Source organism: Phalacrocorax aristotelis, chromosome 2, assembly GCF_949628215.1.
Source record: "Phalacrocorax aristotelis chromosome 2, bGulAri2.1, whole genome shotgun sequence".
NCBI lineage: Eukaryota > Metazoa > Chordata > Aves > Suliformes > Phalacrocoracidae > Phalacrocorax > Phalacrocorax aristotelis.
In genome coordinates this window covers 73,175,662-73,194,576 of record NC_134277.1, presented here as the reverse complement: position 1 = coordinate 73,194,576, position 18,915 = coordinate 73,175,662, and the positions used below count along the sequence as shown (strand labels likewise).

The window sequence follows — 18,915 nt, the reverse complement described above, 5'->3', positions numbered from 1 at the left end:
TCGGGGAAAGAAGGCCAGGGAGGGTGGGAAAGTGAAAAACCTAGTTCAACAGATGCTCCTTTAAATTTAGCTTTTTATAGTTTTGGTGTTTTTCCTGTAGCAAAGTTCCATGTTGTAATGTGTACTCAGAACAGAGAAATTACTTTAATGTGAGCATTTCACTAAGTAGTAACTAAGATTAACCACTTGACCTGGTTACTAATTTGACTAAATTCTAATCTAAGTAGTATGCAATTAAAGAAAATTAACACCCAGTGACATTTTGTTGAAAGGTTTACACAGAGGTTTCAGTTAACAAAATATTTATCTTATAGGGGGAAAAAGCACTGAAATTAAATGCAAGCTGTTTCTCCTATAAATGCCCTGAGTGCATGGTTGGGATGCCAGCGTTAAGAATAGTAGCTATATTTGATATTTATATCTGGCAAATCAGCTTGCTCTCTGAGGACGCTGGAGCTCAATCCTGCCTTCTGAATTACACAGGCCATATTCCTCTGGTAAACTGTGTACTTCTTTCTGTTTATTGCAGCCACTTGTGATTGCTCTGTTGACCTTTGCTTCTCTGTCGTCCTCCAGAATCTTCTCAAGGCCATGGAAACACTCCCATTTATTTCTTGGGACTTGAGACCATACTTAAGGGCCCTGATTCAGAACAAAGAGTTCCTGTTTTGAGTTGGGAATCTCTAACTTGCATCTTCCCATGTAACATCCTCTCTTGTCCCAGGAAAGTTGTTTCAGCTCATTGACTCAGTTTTTCCTGTTCACTTGCTTCCCTTTAATAGTCTAAGGTTAATACATATTATGCCTGCAGCAGCCTTATTATGCAAATCAGTAACTGAACTCATCCAGATAGTTAAGCATAGTGAAAATGAAGATGAGACTGTTGGGCACTATAGTGACAATGAGATGACAGTAGCTGTATGAAAACCCAGAGGCAGGTTTAGGGAGAGAGGATGTTAAGAAACTGCCTGTTTTGCTGATGAAATTTCTCCTCTGTACGCTGAATTTGAAAGTCCTGCTGTGCAGGTGCTAGAGGTCCTGCGATGTCCTTGACATGCGGCGTTGCTGGGGCATGAAACCTCTGGACTGACTCTGGTCTCTTCAGCCTGTGCTGAGAGCAAATACTCCCTCTCTGCTCAACGGTGCTGGCTCCTGCATTTCTTCCAGGCTTTCTTTTTCTATTTTTTCCCATTCTTCATGCTCCCTTCCTGTTTCCCTCAGGTCCCATCTTGCCTCTGTTATTCCCAAATGCTGAAGTTTTCAGATATCCTTCCATTAATGTGACCGCATACATGGTTGCATGCTTTCTTGTGGAAGGCCACTGCCTGCCTCGCTGCACAGGATGAACGTCATCACCTAATGACTAGAAATTCAGTACTTTGTTTCATGTGACTTCCTCAGTATATGATCCATTTCTCACCTTCTTGTCCACTCTTTGGATTTTGCTTTGACTATGGGCTTTCATCTGCTTGTGTGTAGCACTCTTCAGCGTGGTGTCTGACTGCTTCCTAAACTGTTTCTTTTTTTGACATGGCTATAAGGCAAAGCTAGTGGCATTGTTCTTGTGCAGATGAGAAGCTGATGCATATAGCGGTAAGGGTCAACTGTCTCCACTAGGTTTAGTTGCCACTTTCAGATCTTTTTTATCTTTCTCCAGCATCGCCCTTTGGCTTGCAGTAATCCCCTGCTCATCTGCTGTGTGCACTCCAACTTTTGCAACAGGTAGGGCCATAGACTGTGGACCTGCTAAGCAAATTCCGGTGGCAAAAAGGGTCCCTGCCAAAATCAGCCAACAGTCCAGCATCAGTTGTACTAAGGCTATGCAGCAGCTTTAGCTCTCATGCTTCCTGTATTTCTTTTGCAGCCCTAGTGGGAGAGGAATTGACTAAATGTGTTTTCCATGGTCTTCAGAAAGCAGAACTGGGGGGAGGACGGGGAATCCAGTTGTGTGGTTGCATTTCCCAGTCAACATTGGGGCAAGACTGGAAGTGTGAGGTTCACATCACTGACGTCTGTCACCATGTTTGTTGGTAGCTGTGTTGCTGCAAATGGCAGCACTAGCAGGTTGTAGACCTCTGTCAGCCATTGGTGCCAGTAGTTTCCCAACTAGTTCTAGAAGCAGAGGGATGCTGAGCTGGGAATAATGGGCCTGATTCACAGAGGTGTGGTGGCCGTGGGTACTTTCTACTCCCTTTTCCCTGCAGATCTTTCCCTTTTATCCAGGGTCTCTCCATCTAGTCCTTGCATGTCCATGTGTCCCCCACAAGTGCAGCAAATCCTTCACCCTTCCCCATCTAATTAGATATTCTTTCCCTTCCATCTGGGGCCAGCCTGGGAAATCTCCCGGTCTCTGTTCCAACGTCAGACATCCTACCGCTTTTTTGCAGGAGTAGCAAGGACATTTCTTCTTGGCCGTGTGGCTGTAGGGAAGAGCAGATTCCCCTCAGATGGTACATGGTATTTGGTTTACCAAGGGAAAAAGGAGGGGGAAGTATATTCCCTGCATACAAAAAGTCCAGTGGATTTTGTTGCTACTCTCCAAATCTTTGTTGAGCCTGTGCGGGCAGCAATTTTCAAGTACTTACTGCTTGGCCAAATTTGAGGTAATTTTCTTAAAGGAGGAAGGACATACAACATTTCTATTCTGAAAAAATAAAGGAGTGGTTAAAGGCTTTCAGTTAAAGAGTTGGGGTTCTTTTTTATGTGAGTAAATTTTTTTTCCTAATTTTGTCTTTGGAAACAGGTGACTGAATATATTTTTAAAACCATCATGCCAACAACATAACTAGTGAGAAATTGTATGCAATTTTGTGCAGCCTGGTGAGGTTGGGGTGACAAACATTAATTGAAAACCAGCTTAAGCGGAAGTTATTAGGATGTGTTACCTGCTAGCATTACTGCTGTGACCTACAATAACTGTGGGGTGAACCTTCAGTGTTGGCTTCATCCAGCCAAACAATGCAACAGTCAGTTGAATAGCAGAGCTGACCGAAAACCAGCCCTGTGTAAAACTTTTTGCAAAGAGTTAACTGGATTGGAAAGCCCACTTCTCTGCATTTTACAAAGGAACTGAAATCTTTCCAAAGTGAGTGTGACATACTGGGATGAAGTAGAGCATTCTCGTTTGGTAGAATTGCACCTTGGTCAGGCAGTTTGCTTATCACATTTGTAGAGGACGCTAAGATGGGGGAGATCCACTGGAAAGCAAGTCCGTGTTTTAAGTAATCTAATAATGATGGAGGTTCAATTGGGGGAAAACCAAGTGTGATCTGGTAGAAAGAAGAATTGCATTTGGATGTGAAAAATCAGTGATATAAATACACCCTAGGAAATGACTGGGTCCTTTGCGGTTCAGCTGCATGAATCTAAGGATTATAGTGGATCACAAGGTGAACACGAGTTAACAGTGTGAGTTTTGTGAAGAAGCCAAAATCATATTCTGAGATGTATGAGTAGAGGCATAGTCTGAGATGCATCAAGATTATCCTTCCACTGTACTCAGCATCAGTGAGATCTTGATCTGAGTTGGGTCTGTAAAGAGCAAAGAGAAGAGTCAAAGTCTACAAAATGTGGCTTGCAAGGAAAGACTGAAGATGTTTTAATAAGAAGGGGAGATTGTTGTGACATTTAAGTTAGATATTATGGGGAAAGGCAAAAAAAAAATAATAAAGTGCTTCAAGTGAAACTTGCTTTCCAATTTCCTGGAAAGATGGTGGAGTTCTTGAGGCTGGAAATCTATAAGATCAGGTCAGGCAAACATCTCTCAGGAGTGATGTGGATGTAGTTGATCCTGCCTGGTGTTCAGGGGAATGGGCTAGATGATACCATGTGGTCCGTTCAGGCTGAGAGTGCTCGAAGTACAAGGCAATGGGAACATAAGCTCTGAGCCCCCTCTTCATGTTTTTGTAGACCTGACTAATCTTGTGTGGTTGAGCGTTCGTGAGGTTTTGCTCTTAACAGAGTTTCCAGCAGCTCTGCAGCCAGACATGTTTGGTTTGGGGGGATGTAACGTCAATGTGTCCAGTGGGACACTGTCTGGAGCAGGTGAGTGCTGGGGAGAGTATGGCACTTAGAGGAGGGAAGGTGGGAGATGAGATCAAAAAGCAACTGGTGTGAGGGGGAAGGTCAGAAAGGTGCTAGGAAGACCACTTTTCAGGCATAGTCTATTTCAAGCATTGGAGAGAACCAATGGATAAGTCATATTCAGAGGTGGGAATGATCTAGCAGTTCACTCCTCTCTTAAACCTGGAGAGGGGAAGAGAGGTCTCAGCTGCAGCTGCTGTTTGCAGTCTCCTTTAAGCAACATTTTAGTTTATATACCCTGCCTGGGAAAGCCCAAATCTTTCAACCTTAAGGTTTCCAAACCATGTAGCAGCTGGCCAGCCCCAGCCACTCGCTGCTGTTGGAGGTGAAGGTCAGAGTTGTCCTGAACCCTCTTCCCGTTGGAGGACTGGTGGCAAAGACTCCTGTGGGAAAGGCTGCTGAGTCAACCACAGAGTGTGCAGCTACCAGTGAGGCAGAGGAAAGCCTCCACGCTGTAAAAATAGCCGCACTAGGAGCCCTAATATACTTAAGTGCTTATTTTTCCATGTGTGATCTCATGCAAACCAAGCTGCTGGGCAGTATGACATAGCAGTTGGCCAAAAATAAAATGTAACTCAATCAAAATGTTTTTTTCTGAAGTTAACCTTTGATGGGTGGAAGGGACAGGTACCCTGTTTTCTCATTCCCATTAAGTTATTGCTAGAAAAAAAAATCCAGGGTGCAAAGAAGGGTGAAGATGAGATTGACACCTGGTATCCATTTTGTGATGATGGCCACAGGTTAAGGACAGGAGTTGTAGTGCTCTTGCACAGGAAAGTTATGTCTAGAATACAGTGAGAAAATGTACATGGGATTTCTCTGGGTGCTCCTCCAGCTGATTTAATTGAACTGAGTTTTGGTGGGCATTTGATGCTGCAAAATAAGTATAGACTTGATAGCATATGAACCTGAAACCCATGAAGGAGACTGAGTACTAACAGCTTTGGAACAAGGCACTCTAATCCCACTTGATGTGCCTCAGAAAAATGTCTTTAGAAGTCTTTAGAGGTTTGTTTTCCTTCGCTGTTTGATGCTTGGCCAGTTAGGTGATTATTTTGGGGAGGGGGGAGTGAGGGGCTTGGTCAATTGTGGTAGATCTGTGTTGTGGAAGGTGGGCTGAAACCACGAAATCCCTTTGACAAAAGCCATTGAATGCCTCGAAATGCTGGTAGTTTGACTGCTGTCCTGCCAGAGCTAGCATTACGCTCTTCAGGAAGAAGGGTGGCTTACAAGTTCCTTGCTGGTGGAGAAACACCCAGACCTAAGGACTAAGACTGCTTTCTTCCAGCCTCAAAAATGGTGAAAAACCTTTGTAATCCTGAATTTCACATGCAGAAGTATGTGCATCTCATAGCAAAACCTAGGATAAAAACAGGCAGATTTGGGGGATTTTTTTGCCCCCTAGCTATTAACATCATTTTTACTTATTTCAGGTTTTCTTGTTTCTGTAACAGCGAAAGCCAAGGGAGAAAATCCCAGACATCACAATCTTGTCATTACATTTCTCCTCTGCAGGGCCTCTGACCTGTTTCTGCTGGACACGCGGGCAGTGTGGGCCTCGGAGGAGGGCTGGCTGGAGTTTGACGTCACTGCCACCAGTAACATGTGGGTGGTGAACCCCCAGCACAACATGGGACTGCAGCTGAGCGTGGTGACCCGAGATGGTAGGTTACAGGCCAGTTAATGCAAGTAACATGACGAGCCTCTTGGATGCTGTCTAGAAGTGGTGCTAGCAGAGTCCAGTGATGATGGGGGGAGTGAGCACCCTGCCTTTGTAGGCAGCTGTAGCCAACACCTTGAGCAAAGCATCTGAGGGCACAGATTGAGGGCAGTCAGCTTCTTGGCTGTCCCATGACAGACATGTCGTCCCCCATGAGCAAGGTCAGGTATCTCTGAACAGTACAGCGATGGAGTGTTGGAAGTGGGCTGGAGTAGGGTCCCGGTTCCTGAGTTGGAGGTGGAAGGGGGCATGGAGCTGAGATGCCAGGTGGGGTGAGGTTTAGGGGTGAGAAGAAGAGAAGAGGGCAGGTATACGGGTATGTGCCTCCCCATGTGGGCTTATGGCAGCCCTGCTGGCTGCTGTGGCTGCCATCACTGCTCAGATCTCATCAAACCTGAGGTAGGAGCCATGCTCTGGAGAAGCAATGCACTCACTGTGTGGGGCTGGTGCCTCTGAAGGCAGCTCAATGATAGCATTTCACAGCCCACAGAAACTTCACAAGGTGGAAAAGGAGAGAAGAGACTGCAAAAGAGCATGAAATTGAGTGTTGGAAGATAAGCAGTGGGGAAGGAGAGGATCTAGATGAGAAGAGGGTGACCAAAAAGATGACAATGACATCTTTCCTCTGTAGGAACTGGTCTCCAACCTTATGCTTTCTTCCTGTCGCTTCATGCTAGGGTTTGATACACCTGTGGGGTCAAGTGAGGCCAGAGGGGCTGTCCACTGTTTTCCCTGAGGAAATGTTAGTGCCAGCCTTCCCCTCCCCAAATGGGCTGAGAGCCCTGTGCTCCTGACTAAAGCATTCCATCTCTTTGCCCTCTGCTTTCCCTAGAGGTCTCCTAATCCCATCTCTGCTTCTTGCGTTTTATGGGCAGCAGAACTAATTTCATGACACAACTGGGCTTTGTGTTTTATGTATCCATCTGTATACCCCTTCAATGCCTAAACCAGAGCAGAGATGCCATAGGGGTACCAAAGAGCTAGGTGCTGTGGGTGGAGCCTCTTGTCCAGGATGGATGGAGTGCTGCTGTAAAAATGTCCATAGGTCATGGTGGCAGGAGGGGAGTGTTCAGTGATAACAGAAGAAGAGTGTGAGCAAGAAGAAAGAAACACTGCTCATGAGAATGCTGTGATTCTGGAAGGAGAAATCCAACACCACCATTCCTCTAACACTCACTTTTCTGTTTGATTTCAAGGTTTCAGTGTAAATCCTAGAGAAGCAGGCCTTATAGGCAGAGATGGCCCTTATGACAAACAGCCTTTCATGGTGGCCTTCTTCAAAGTGAGTGAAGTTCATGTTCGGACCACCAGGTCAGCAACGAGCAGGCGCAGGCAACAGAGTCGCAACCGCTCCACCCAGGCTCAGGACGTTTCCAGGGTGTCTAGTGTCACAGGTAATCTTGCAACACCCATTTTGTCTGGAAGCTGGGGCGACTTGTAACGTTTCTCTTTGCTTTGGAGTGCAAAAGCAACAAGGGGGCTGTGAGATGGGATGCTCTTCCTTGGAGTTACAGGTTACACCTGCAAGGCGATGGGAGAGGGAGTCTCACATAATGGGACTTAAGAGGGTCCTCTTCAATCCAGGCTGGAGTCCAGACCCCCATGTGAAGCTGCAGCCATTGAATTCAGGGTGCCGAGGTGTTTTAACTCCGAATTTTGTGCTTGTAGGTTGCTTGCTACACAGTATTTGCCTAGAATTACGCCACATGGAATGCAATATTTAAAAGATTCCATCTCGGCATATACTGCGATTTGTGGTATTGCACATACGCGTTTCCAGCACAGTCCTCTTCTGGTTTTCTTTGGAAAAACCCTGGTAGAACAGCACAAGAACCTTCCCCCCCCTTGTGAGAATAGCAGTGTATACACAGTGAAGTGCATTTCCAGGCAGGCAAAGAGGCTTGCCTGTTTGCTGTGGAAAGGTTGCACGTTGCAGTGTTGTACAGCAGCCTTGTGAGTGCTGTTGCAGGCTGGTGGGATAATAGAATAACTGAAATTTTGACAGAAATTGAGTGTGTCCTGCCTTCTAAGTCTTGTCTGTTTTCCAGTCACTCCGCCCTCCACCACAGTGCTACAAGTCCGTTGTTCATGGAGTACCTTCTTTTCTCTCAAACTTCTCAGCCGATTCCAAGTTACTTGATTAATTTGCTTTTGCTGCCCCCTTCATTTCCAATAGGATCCCTGCTTTTGCTGTGTCTAGAAATGACTATGCGCCACGGAAGAGAGGTGGCTGTATTTTTCAGTCTATGTCCAGACATAGCACAGGGAGATGAGCCAACATTGCTGAAATTAGTCTGTGTGAATCTGTAGGCTGTCTCCTGCCCTTGCATGCTTGGGTTGTGGGTGAGCCACGCTGTACCCAAGGTGGCCCTGCTCTGGCTGTGGCATTGGGAGCCTGCAGGGAGCCAGAGCCAGGTTGGGACCTCCTCCAGGGCTGGTGGCCAGGCTTTGGGCATGGCCATGTGCTTATGCAGCCCTGTTCCTCCAGCCCAGCATGGTGATGGACTTGCCCTTTGGGCTAGCACATGCCAGCAGCAGCTGGCCACTAGCAGCTGTTGCATGTCCTTGTGGAGCATGCCACAGTGTGTCTGTGGGTTCCCATGCCATGCCATGCAAGTGCCAGGCTCGGTTGGGTGTGAAATGTCACTTCACGAACTTTGGGGGCAGGAGGATCAACTTGGTCCTACAGCCTGACCTCCCTGAGGGAGGCCAGGCAGTGCCAGTGTGGCATTGTCTGAGGAGTTATCATCTAATCTGGCATGAGAGCCCTCTGCCAACCCTACAGGTGGAGCCGTCTGTTCATCCCAATTGCTGAGGCCCACTTTGTTCCTGGTTTTCCTTGGGGTCTCCAAGCTGCAGTTTTTATGGCAGACATCATGGCTGCTCACTGTGTTAGTTTCCTGTGTGATGGGCTTGCCAAGGGCATAGGTAGTTTATTCACCTGGGCTTTATAAGCAATGAGCTCACCCATTAAGCGGGCAGCCTGCAATGCTCCTGCTCAGGTAGGCTCGGCTGCTGCGCTCCATTTGTCACGAGAGCCAATTTTTTAATGCGTTCACAGCACTTTGGGAAAGTTACTTGCTGCATTGCTGTTTTGCGGCACTGGTAGCAGAGTCAGGATAGGCTTCAACTTTCTTTCCCTAGCTCCGCAAGCTTTTCAGTGCTAAAAACAAATTTTCACTACTATTAAATCAGGCGATGTGACTCAAAGCTCCAGAGGGAGCAGATATATTGGGCAAAAAGGGCCATTTTTACATCGATGTTTTCTTGACTACACCACACATCAGGTCGTAAAATTATAAAATGACAAAAAGGGAAGAAATAGCTGGTCATTCTGTGGTCTCAAGGGCTTTTTTGAGCTCTTCTAGCTCAAAGCCAGCTTTAATTTAAAACCTGGAATTTGGCAGTTCAGTAGTCAACAGGGTATAGTTGAGCCTCTGTGGATTTAAGGCGGGGGAAAGGTGGGGAATTTAAAGTTGAGATGTATGTTTCTTTGGTTTCTGTGTTTAGAAAAGAGAGACTGCATCAGCTTATTTTCCTTTCTAAGTGTGACACTCTTAGAGTCTGTTCTCCTTAAGAAGTGGTTGATTTAATAGCCCAAGAGGCACTGATGAACGATATGTGTTTTTAATGTTAAAGAGATCACAGGGACTTTTTTCAGTTGTGTGGGTTCCTACATCTGTGCCCTGATGATGCATAATGGGGCTGGGGAAGTGTGCACCCCAGGATGAAGCAGGACGTGAGCCTGGGGGTTACCCTGAAGGCTACCTTGCTCTTCTGAGGGTGCCCTGATGCATCTAGACCCAAAGTGGGTGTAGAACTGGGATGCTGCGGCCCCCTTCTGTGTATCTCTCCACCTGCGCGTCGTCATCTCTCGCTGGATCTTACATCTTGTCAGATTTTTGGTCTGTGCTCTTCCCCAAGCCAGGGTTGCCGCTGCCTATCAGGGCTTGAGGGTAGTTTCTCTCCTGGACAGCAAAGCAGCTGGCTGGTCTTGATGGTTTTTTGTAGATTGAACCTTCCTTCCTCTATGTTAGTGAATACACAGGGTTTTCTTTCTTCAGTCCAAAAATGAGCCCCTTTCCCAAAAGATTATGTGAATTGGGTTGGGCGGTGTGTCTAAAAAGTCCCACTTACTATCTAAAGATGGAAAGCATTTAAAGTCCTGGAGTTGGGAGTATGTGAAGTGTGCTGATGGGCTGGTACTGGATCTGGTGAGCCGTGGGGTTTACATGAAGGCATGCTGCTATGTGCGGGATTGGGACCCCGCTGTGCTCCCTTTGATGTGCAGTTGTCCTACAGTCAGTACCAAGTGCTCAGATGCTAAGGTTATGGCTGTGGCATAAGAATCCCAGTGGTCTGTATTCTTTCACCAAGAATGCTCGTTTCCCTTTATTATAAACACTTAATTATGACTGGCTTATATAAAACAGAACTGAGTAACCCCCATGGTTATAAACTGCTTTGACATAGAGTCCTGCGTCAATGCATTCCTGGAGCCAAGCTCTGTTCTTCTGCAGAAGGAGGATGAACAGGAAGAAAAGGAAGTATTTTCATCTGTTGAGGGGGAAAATCATACACCAGCTCTGGCCCAGGACGTGAAGGAACGAGGCAGGTGGGAGGAGCGTGCAGGTGTTTCTCTGCTGTTGTCTACAAGATCTGGAGGCCCTTGCTCAGCTGCGTCTTGCGGTAGATTTAGCTCACGCTTTCAGACTTCAGGCTGACCCTCTAGTTAACCTGAAGAGATGGGGACCCTCTTCACTGTAACAGATGGAGACCTTCAGGCGTAAGAGCTTTGCTGCCATACGGCCAGCTCCTCTGTGAGTTACCTAAATGCTGGGCTGGGCTGTCTCCTTGCCCAGTGGTGATACCCTCTTCTTCTGCAAGTCAGCCTTCAGGCAAATCTCTTCCCATCAGCCCCTCCTTACAGAGGGAGTTGGATTTAAATGTCTGACTTTGGGCTGCACTTGCCGTTCTGAGTGAAACTCATGCAACACCCCTTTTTGGGTCCTTCTCTTTAGCCACCCCGGGGCCTCTGGGACTGGTGTGAGGTGCTCCATGAGAAATGGAGAGGCCCTCCAAGTGGCCTGTCCTTCCGGCAGACACGCACGGTACCAGGCAGATGTTGCCACGTGTATGGGAGCTAAGTACCGCAAAGGGCAGCACACACAAACACTGGAGGCAAATAAGGCCAAATGCTTTCGCAGTGGCAAGGGTCTTGTTAAACATGGTTATCTCGCAGCCAATCTTCCCTTTAGTAGAGCACTCGGATGCAGACCGGAGCAGCACGGCCGGTGTTTCTGTATGTGCCTTCATACGCGGGTCCATGTCAGCCCGACATCTCCCCTTCTTCCCACCCAAGCAGATCGCTTTCATGTGAAGTGGGCTGTTACTAACTGCGTGATCAGCTTACACCCGCTTTATCTGGACAAATGGCCAAAGACAAACACCAAGAAGAAGGGGCTAGCCTTGGAGACCTCTGTCAAAGCTATTCTGGCCCACAGAAGCAATTAATTACCATGTGGAATTTGGTAAGCTGGCACCTTGGGAGCAGGAAGGGTGTTCTCAGATGGATCGACCTCAGTAAATATTTATATATTCTTTGCCAGCACTTAACGTGGGAGAGGTTATAGGAAATCTAAGGTGGGTGCATAAGTATCTGGAGGAGGAGGACCATTAGGGTCAGACTATTCTCTCTCCCCTTTCAGCAACACAAATGCCAGTGTCCAGCCTTAAGAGAAACATCTGTGCTTGCAGAAAGTCAGACTTGGGTTCTGGTGAAGGCAGACAGCATTCAGTGCAAACGAGACCCAGAGACAAGCCATCTTAACCATGCTGTTTTAACTGCACTGCCCTGGAAGTTATTTTTAAGTGCAGAACTAGAGGTTTGGGGTTTTTTTTAAATCTCTGTTTTAGACAAAATAGTTTGCAGTGCGATTAAATGCAGAGCCTTGTAAATGCCAAGCTAGTGTTTCTGAACTGGTACATTCAGGGATAAAACAGAGACAGTTTTGCTAAACCCACAATGAGTCTATAGGAGCTCCCAAAGCAGCTCCCTAAACTCGCAGAGATTTTGAAGGTCTCTGGCAAGCAATCCTTGCAAACTGTGTCATGCCAGCATAAGCTGGCCCTGCGGCTGTTGTTTGCAGCATCCCCCTGCTGCAGGCTGCCTCCTCTTGGCCCTCCTGGCTCTCCTCTGCAGGGCTGCCAGGGAGGGACACGTACCCTGTTGCCTCTTGGATGTTGGGTTTCTCACTGGAAGCCACCTCAAACAGCAATTTGGGCTAAAACAGTTGAGCAGTAGCTGATACTGCTTTCCAGGCATTGGAGAAAATGTGTTGTGGAGGCCAACCTCAGTAGGTCAGTGAGCTTTAGCTCACCACGAAAAACCCTTTACTGTGTGGATTCCTTTTTTTTTCAGGCCCATAATTGGATGTACGTGGCTCTAGGGCATATGCTGAGCCCCAAACCATAGGGAAGATCGTTATTATTTGCATCTGTATTGCTGCATTTTTCCCCCGATTCAGAAAGCCACTGCTAAGGGTTGATTAAACGTTTGTAACATCACTAAAGTTGGGCTAAATTAGTCCATAAAGTAGACCTAGTAGGCAAACACATAACAAGAAGAGAGGGCAGGGGAGTTTGGGGTGAGGGCTAACGGTGGAGAGTGCAAATCCAGAGGGAGGAGCTGTTTAATCTGTTGACATTGAAGGAAGCGAAGGCTGAGTTTGAGCAAGTGAGAAGGTAGAGCTGTCTGCGTCTGTCTTGGATGGAGAGTAGCCACTGGTCGATGCAGAGTGTGAACTGGGTGACTCGATTGCCAACCAGTGAACCGGGGCGCATTTTGAGGGGCCAGTTTCAGGCAGTGTGAGAGAGAACATGTTCATAATATGTTCTGCTTTGTGAAGCTTGTTAAGCAGCTCTTTTTTTCCATTGTTTTCTTAAACTTGTGATTGCTCACAGCCTTTCTTCCCCCTCCTGTTTTCTCTGCCTCCCTTGCCTTCTCCCCTTTCCCATAGCTGATTTGGGTAAGTTGTAGCTGGATTTGGAATGTAGTGTAGTTCTGCCTACTCGGCTGTGAATAGATCAGCTCCACTGTAACTCCCTGTCACATACAGATGGTTTTCCTCTAAGCAAACAACACATTTCCCGTTGAAGAACAGTGAAGTCGTGTTTTCAGGTACTTAAATGAAAGCCTTTGACCACTAGAAGTATCTTCTGCTCACTTTTTTTCCCTTGTTATGACCAGATCATTTAGAAACATCGCCCGCTAGAAATTTGCTCCTGGGCTGAGCCAGGGACTGAAAAGCTTCATCTGAAAAAACCACCACGCTCTGGTTTCTACTGGGTATGTCTGGTTTGAAAATGTAAAGCTTGAATAGAGGGGCTTGCCTTCGTCCTTGCTACCGAGTGCTCCTGAAAGAGCGAATGTTTACGCTGCAGCAGGCTGTTAACCAGCTCTGCTCACCTGATTAAATCCGTGATTGAAGCGAAGCTATTGAAAGTCTGAAATGCAATCCTTGAAGTTTAAAACCCAAACTGCTTCTAAAAACAACTCCCTAATCTTTGGTGGTTTGGAGGCTAGGTTTGAGGTGTAGGGTTTTTTCAGACCTCAGTGTTAACTGTACCCAGCTGTAATGCTGTGCTGCACTTAATGTCAGTTGGATGTGCTTTTAGTATTATAGTTTTTCTTTTGAATAAATATTTGCATTTGTAGTTCTCAAACTTTGGGGGGGTGGTGGAGGGAAGAAAAAGAAAGGCTTATTCAGAGCCAGGGAAAAAGTCACTAAAAATATTTTTCTATTCCAGCTGCCGCATGTGGGGAAAGCGATGCTGGGAGGGTGCCTTTTCAAGGCGCGTTAGGGGTGCCGGGGGGCTGGTTAGTGAAAAGGCCCAGGGCAGCAGGAGGCAGGCGCATCAGCCTGTGGCTGACGGAAGCGCCTTTACTTGCAAATGAGGCGTGTGAGAGGAGAGGAGGCCCCTGTGGGTAAGGCACCAGAGGAAAACACAGCCGGTCTGGGTCCAGCTCTGGGACGAGTGCCCACATGTCACTGCATGGACGGGGACCTCGGCTCCCATGCCGCTCGGCCGAATTTGCCGCCATCTCTTCCTCTCGTGCTTTCCATCAGGCGCGAAGCACCGGTTCGGCAGCCATAGCCGGTGGCCGAGCCGCCCCGCTGCGAAGGTGGTTTCTGTGGCTGCTGCGCTGAGGTCCGGCAGCCGCCTGAGGTGTGACGAAATCAGCCACCACCCGTCAAGGCTGGATTTGTGCAGCCACCTGGGGGTGAAAGGCCCCTCTGTCACGGCTCAGCTCCTCTGCTCACTGCGGTTCCAGGTGTTCGCATGTGGAGCTGCCTCTCTTTCCAAATATAAATGGGAAATTCCACTCGCTGTCAAAAGCTGCATTTTTAGGGCCATCGGGAGCAGCTTCTGCATCCTCGTACATTGCGCTGTGGCAAGGGGCAAGGTCTCTGGTCAGGGCTTCGCGCCCTGCGCCCTGACTCTTCCGTGCAGTATGGGTACCAAGGAGCAATTTAATGTTGAGAGTGTGTCAAATCCTGTGCCATCTCCAGATAAGTGGGTTACGGGAAGGAGAAACTTGTTTTTCAGAGCATGCCTTGTAAAGGTCCAAGAGCAGAGGTGGTGCACAGGGCTGCGTGTGATGTTCAGGGCAGGCTAGGGGTAAGGCACAGAGAGGGATGGGGACATGGCTTTGCTGCCTATGGGACATCTTAGCTGTTTAAGGACTTCTGCTAACCAATACAGGCACACAGGGTGATGATGAACCTTCCTGGGGTTGTAATTCTCTTGGTAAGTGTGTGTCTTATGAGCTTACCACCTAGGGCAGCACACGTCAGAAACTGTGGCCAAGGAAGCAGGGTGAGTTTGAGCACCCAGCAGTGACGTAGCCTGTGCCGGGCTGAAGGAGCAGATTTATTTTTAAGTTGCCATTGTACTGGAGGTGTTTTACAAGCACTGCTTGTCAAGTTAATAAAGGCAGCTGAAGGAGTTATAACCAAGTCACTGTTGCTTGGGTGCCTCCATTCCCATAGGCATCTTAAAAGCTTCAGCCCTATTTTGGATGTCCCTCAACACCTTTATCCTTTCGGCTGCTGAGGGAGCCCACCGTTTCTCCTGCTGAGCCTGCAGCGTGTACACATCTAGCCAGCTGTGCCTGCCAGCAATGCTCTGCCTGTCTTACTTTTTAAATTCCTGTTTTGTTATTTTTCTTTTAACAGATTACAACAGCAGTGACTTAAAAACAGCATGCAGAAAGCATGAGCTTTACGTTAGCTTCCAAGACTTGGGATGGCAGGTGTGTGATGTTTCTCTCTGGGTAAACTAGACATTTTGTTATAAAATGTTATCTAAACACTGTCACGATAATTCCACTCGAGGCTGCCATTATGCTTTAAAATGTCCCTTGTGACTCCTCACTAAAACCAGTCACAGGGAAGGGCAAATAAATATTGATAGTTGTGACATTTGATAAGCTCCAGAGGAAGGTTGATACTTTATGAGATTCAAGTATACAGTCATTCTCCGCTCCTCATGGGAGTCACAGTATGGGCAAGGGCTCCTATCTGTGTACCTCTAATGATAAGGAGAACAAAAAATCTGATGTTAAGCAGTGATTTTAACAAAATCAAGTTTTTTCTAGTGATCGGCCTAATTTTAACCTTGGCTGTTGTGTTGAAATCCTCCAACCCTGCCCCACATTTAGCACTGGCTGCGGTAGGTGGACAGAAGACCGGGTTTAGTTGCAACACCATGAGGCCAGAGTTTTTTAGAGTAAGTTATTTAGGACCAGGCCATAGTGTCAGCAAACATCATGTTTCAAAGAATGCCCTCAAGTTTTAATTTATATTTATTTTTTTTTACATTTTTATACTCTCAGCACTTTTGTGAGGGAGGTTCCATTTCTATCAGCTAATGTTTTTAGCAGATTGTAATTCAGGAGGCCAGGGCTACCCCCGCTGTTTCTGTAATACCATATGCATGAAAGTCCTCGACAGCAGCATTTTTTGTAGCTTATGTCAACTCCAGCCCACTAGCCACAACTGTGGCTGCGTGCTGTCTCCAGTCCCCTTACTTGTTAGCAGCTTTTCTTTTACTTGCGCACAGTCGTTCCAACTCCTCCTCAGCTCTCTTGCCCTGCTTCCAGGCAGGAAGCATATTCCAGTTGCGAAGTTCATGGTCTCGAAGGCACTGCCTTCACCTTTCTAGTTGCAGGCTTGAGCAGAAAGGTAAGATCCTGCCAAAGGAAGGCCACAAACCAGCAGGGCTCTTTGCAGGAGCTGGAATCCAGGTCCTGCTTGTTGTAGGGAGATGATGGAAGCAGGGCAGCATCCCCCTGCAGCAGTGCCCAACTACTATCATCTCCTTCAGAACATAATCAATTTTTTTTTAGCATAATAATTTTTTTTTAGCAGTAGAGCACTTCCCTTACTCTTAAATTGCATTAAACCACAACTTTAATGACACTGTCTGTACCGGCTTCTGTAGCAGGAGAGTGGCTGTCTTATGAAAAGCAGCTCAGTTTACTGGGAGCACATTATGGGGGAGCTAGTACAGTAAAATGAAGGGGTTTGTTATGCCCAGGTAGCCTCATGTTAGCAATCAGACAGCAACCGTCTCTGGCTACTCAGGCCTAGCAAAACTCAAGATAACCCAGATAATTGTTGTCAGCTAATGGGGAAATCATCCAGGACCTATGTGCACGTGAAGCATACCAGTATGTCCTCCTGCAGGGTGACCAGAGCCTGACACCAAAGGAGGCAAATGCTCTCCTGCTAATTGGTGCTGCTTTTAATTTACCTTTGGCTCTTGTGGTGGCAGCAGAGAAGCTGTAATTTTATTAGTCCTTGGGTGAAGAGTCACCTTCTTCCATAGCATGGCTCTGTGTGTGTGTGTACACACGTGTGTGTACATGCGTGTTCTCCGGGAGGGGACACCAGCTGAGGCTGTGATTCAACCTAGGAAAGGTAGTTCAGCCAGAGGGCCTAACCTGCAGGAACCACTGGAACATAAAAGCATCCAAACCACAATCCCCACAGGGCAACCCAGCAAGAGTTTTAGGAATAGACCGCTTTTACTTTGTGTCAGTTAAGCTGCACATAGACGTACGCCATTCTTTGGACATTAAACTATGAGTGTGGCCATGGAAAAGTCAATGCTCACCGAAAAAAAAAAAAAATATTTAAAAAAAAAGAAAACCCAAACCCTAACAGTTTCAGTGAAAACACATTTTTTTTACCCTCAAGAAAAAAGTGAGTGGAAAATTTTCAGCTGCCCTTAATTGCATGCAGTTGTCTGTACAAGTTGGCAACTTTTTAATTTAAATCACATTGCATTGTTTCCTAAAAAGGACTGGATAATTGCTCCAAAGGGCTACGCAGCCAACTACTGTGATGGGGAGTGCTCGTTCCCACTCAACGCCCATATGAACGCGACCAATCACGCCATCGTACAAACTCTGGTAAGTCTCCAGAAAGCGTGATGCCCAAGCAATCGGTGAATTTGTAACCGCGTTACCATTGTCTCAGTTGTGTTTCCTTTTTGGCAACAGGTTCATCTTATGAATCCCGATTACGTTCCCAAACCATGCTGTGCACCTACCAAACTAAACGCCATATCTGTTCTTTATTTTGATGATAATTCTAATGTAATCTTGAAGAAATATAGGAATATGGTAGTAAGAGCTTGTGGCTGTCACTGACAAAACAGTCTTCACACGGACTCTGTGATTCTGCCATGACCTTCCATACTACCTTCCATGCTTTCATGAACTACCTGACCTTGGAGGAAAAAAAATAATTGATGAACCAGCTTTCAGAACACCACGTATGTGCCTTGTGGGAGGAAGGGGTGCGGGGACCACACGCTGGGGAGTGAGCAAACTGCCGGACTGTGTCCAGCCTGACCCTATGTTGCGGGTGCTGCTCGGCTCTGCAGACCCAGGGCATGCAAAGCAGCAATATGCCCACGCGCTTTATTTGGCTGGGTGTGTGCTGCAGTTTTACGAGACAGACACCCAAAACAAAATGCAAGAGGTGTGTTTGGTTTTTTTTTTTTGGGGGGGGGGGGGGGGGGAAGACAAGGGGAGAGACAGGGAAGCTTCAGTAAAGAAAGTGGCGTTAGTTCTTCAGACGTAGAGCATATATCTTGTACAAGATAATAAAAAATTCCTAATTCAGGAATTGCCTTTTGTCTAGAAGGGCCAGTTACTACACCTAGACTGTTAGTCTCCTGAAATCTGTCGTGACCGTAAGCATCTTAAATTGTGCCAAAGCAAAAGTTTCAGTTCTCTTATTCTCCAAGCACAGTTTAAGTCTGATCCTGCAAGTGTAAGATGGCTTGGCTGCGCCCTGTGTTAGAAAAACCAGCACGAACTCAGACCCTGGCTGGTCTTTCCAGTTCGCTATTTGACTGAGCAATGTAACTTTATACTCTTGTTCTTATGCGACTTCCTTCCACTCCCCATGCGGAGCTGCCTCATCCACTACCACTGGCCCAGGAAGGAAGTCGGGACGCTTCTACAGCTGTAATTCAGACGTAAAAGTTTAGGGGCCATTCATTCTCTAGATGGACAATTTATTTACAGGAAGACAGAATGTCAACAACATATGCAAGTCTTTGGCCAACCTTTCCCCTTCAACTCACGCAACTAACAAACTGGTATAAAGGATACATTCACAGTGTAGCCACGGTTTGTCTAGCAGAAGCTAATAGCAAATTGTCTTGCTCTATATTAAACTTGTATTAAATGCACTTACCTCTAATTCTTGCATTTAAAAGGCTTCTTGTAAATACAAGCTATAATTTATTGCACTTGTCATTGTATATTCATTGTGCTGTATCATTTATAGAAAGACTGCTTTTTTAAAAAGTTTTTATTTAGAAAAATCTCAGTGTAAACAATTGTACCACTCTGATTTTATACAAGAAACTCATGAGATTGTGCTTCACTAGAAACTTGTTAAAAACGTGATAATAAAGGCTTCCTTTAAGGCAGAAGTATATACATTGATCCGATACATCTGCCAGTATACCACTTAGCTTTCGCTGTGGCTTTTTTACCCTTACAATTTTCAGTTTGAACAGAATCAAAA

General features: G+C 46.5%; 1 protein-coding gene across 1 annotated transcript in view; it reads left to right on the top strand.

Moving 5' to 3' along the window:
* Positions 1–18,857, top strand: part of BMP6 (bone morphogenetic protein 6) — a 93,850-nt gene extending 74,993 nt beyond the window's left edge. Inside the window, exons 3-7 of the mRNA XM_075084078.1 lie at positions 5,599–5,747; positions 7,000–7,197; positions 15,043–15,119; positions 17,172–17,282; positions 17,373–18,857. Coding sequence (XP_074940179.1) covers positions 5,599–5,747; positions 7,000–7,197; positions 15,043–15,119; positions 17,172–17,282; positions 17,373–17,522 — 685 coding nt within the window. The 3' untranslated portion in view covers positions 17,523–18,857. The remainder of the gene's footprint in view (positions 1–5,598; positions 5,748–6,999; positions 7,198–15,042; positions 15,120–17,171; positions 17,283–17,372) is intronic.
* The last annotated feature ends 58 nt before the right edge of the window (positions 18,858–18,915 follow it).